We start from the raw sequence: 1,772 nt of genomic DNA on the forward strand, positions 1-1,772 counted from the left end.
AACAGGCAAGAACTACTCAGTAACCAAACCTCTCACATTACATACTCCAGTGTTTTTTTTTTCTTTTCTTTTCTTTTTGAGACGGAATTTAGCTCTTGTTGCCCAGGCTGGAGTTCAACGGCACGATCTCGACTCACCGCAACCTCCGCCTCTCGGGTTCAAGCAATTCTCCTGCCTCAGCCTCCCGAGTAGCTGGGAATACAGGCGTGTGTGTCACCACGCCCGGCTAATTTTGTATTTTTAGTAGAGACAGGGTTTCTCCATGTTGGTCAGGCTGGTCTCGAACTGCCGACCTCAGGTGATCCACCTGCCTCGGCCTCCCAAGTGCTGAGATTACACACGTGAGCCACCCTGCCCGGCCCTACATACTCCAATGTTTTGATAAACGTATTCTACCCGCTCCTTGCACCATACTCCTACCAGAGACAGGAGAAGCAGCTGTGGTAGCTGTATCATCTAGTGATGGAGGTTTAACATTCTCCTGAGTTCTTACAAAGCTCCTTATTCATTATCTCCAACAATCTGAAATAACCCCCACAACGCCCCTGCCAGGTAAGAATCCCCATTTTACAGAAGAGGAAACTGAGACTCAGAAAGGATAGGGTCCAAGGTCACCCAACACAGGTCTGCTGCTTCCAAACCCCGTGTTCTTTCACAGCACCACGGTCATCCCATGCACGTACCCAATGCCTTTGCCCTCGTTCCTTACCTGTACATTTTTTGAGCCACAAAGAGGGAAAGATCAAAAGTGGCTCCGGCCGCGGACCGGACCCTCTCCGGAAACATCTCCGTCAGGCCCCATAGTCTCTCCGACAGGGTCTCATCTAGCTGTGGTGGAGGAAACACGGGTCTTAGCCGAAAAAGAGACATCCATTCCTGGCCCCGCTGCGGCACTGGGAGCCGCCGAGCCCCACTGGAGCTAGGGCACCCCAAGGCCCAGCGGGGCCCCAACCCCGCCTCCCAAAAAAGCCGCTTCGCTTCGATCCCTTACCACGCGGATCCCACATCCACGAGCTGGCCCGCTACCCGCTCCGCACCCTGCGAGGCCCTAGTACCTCCTCATCGTCGTCCTCCTCCAGCTCCTCCTCAGGCTTCTCCGCGTCGCCTTTCGGGAGCAATTCGTCCGGGGACTGGCGTTCCCCGGCACCGGCAGCAGCAACGGCGGCAGCCATGACTGTAGGGGACACCGGAAGCGGAAAAGAGGTGAGCGCAGCCGAAACGACGGACGGAGCTGCTTTTCCGGGAACCGAGGCGCGAGCCGGGAGGTAGCGGCGCCCTCTAGCTCCGGGTCCTCCAGTGCTCCAGTCGGTCGGGCCGCCCTGGCCTTACCCGGGCGTTGGGGCTTCAGCGGGCATTCGCAGCAGCTGGGAGGCCTGTGAGACGTTCCGGGGCGCCAGTCATTCTGTTCAGCGGGTTTAGGGTGAGCTCAGAAACCTGCTTTTCTTTTTTTCAAATGAGTTGTTTTAATTCCAGGTAATAGAGTTCAGGGAAGAACAAAGATCAAAGGGCTGACTCTGGCAAGATTCTGGGGGCTTGTTTTACTTTAAATTCACAGCTAGGGTAGGAGTGGCTCATCATCTCTTGATGATGTATTTTCTTTTTAACAAAAGTTTATTCCTAAATGTACAACAGGCTCCAAGACAACACTTTATTCTAAACTAGGTGGCCAAGATGTGGCCGGGAATCGAGATGTTAAAACACGAATGGAGTCAGGCCCACCATCACTGCAGGCACAAGGGACAGTGGAACAGGTCGTTTCTTTGTCAGATTTT

The 1,772-nt window shown here is 54.2% G+C and overlaps 1 protein-coding gene across 1 annotated transcript; it reads right to left on the reverse strand.

Annotated features, from left to right (window-relative positions):
- Positions 1 to 705: 705 nt before the first annotated feature.
- Positions 706 to 1,213, reverse strand: LOC108525623 (mitochondrial import receptor subunit TOM22 homolog). Its single transcript, XM_017866540.1, has 2 exons — positions 1,056 to 1,213; positions 706 to 828 (listed from the first exon to the last, which is right to left on the reverse strand). Exons 1-2 carry the CDS (start codon positions 1,170 to 1,172, stop codon positions 706 to 708), a joined length of 240 nt encoding a protein of 79 aa, XP_017722029.1. The 5' UTR covers positions 1,173 to 1,213.
- Positions 1,214 to 1,772: the final 559 nt, after the last annotated feature.

Source organism: Rhinopithecus bieti, unplaced genomic scaffold, assembly GCF_001698545.2.
Source record: "Rhinopithecus bieti isolate Rb0 unplaced genomic scaffold, ASM169854v2 scaffold_78388, whole genome shotgun sequence".
Taxonomy (NCBI): domain Eukaryota; kingdom Metazoa; phylum Chordata; class Mammalia; order Primates; family Cercopithecidae; genus Rhinopithecus; species Rhinopithecus bieti.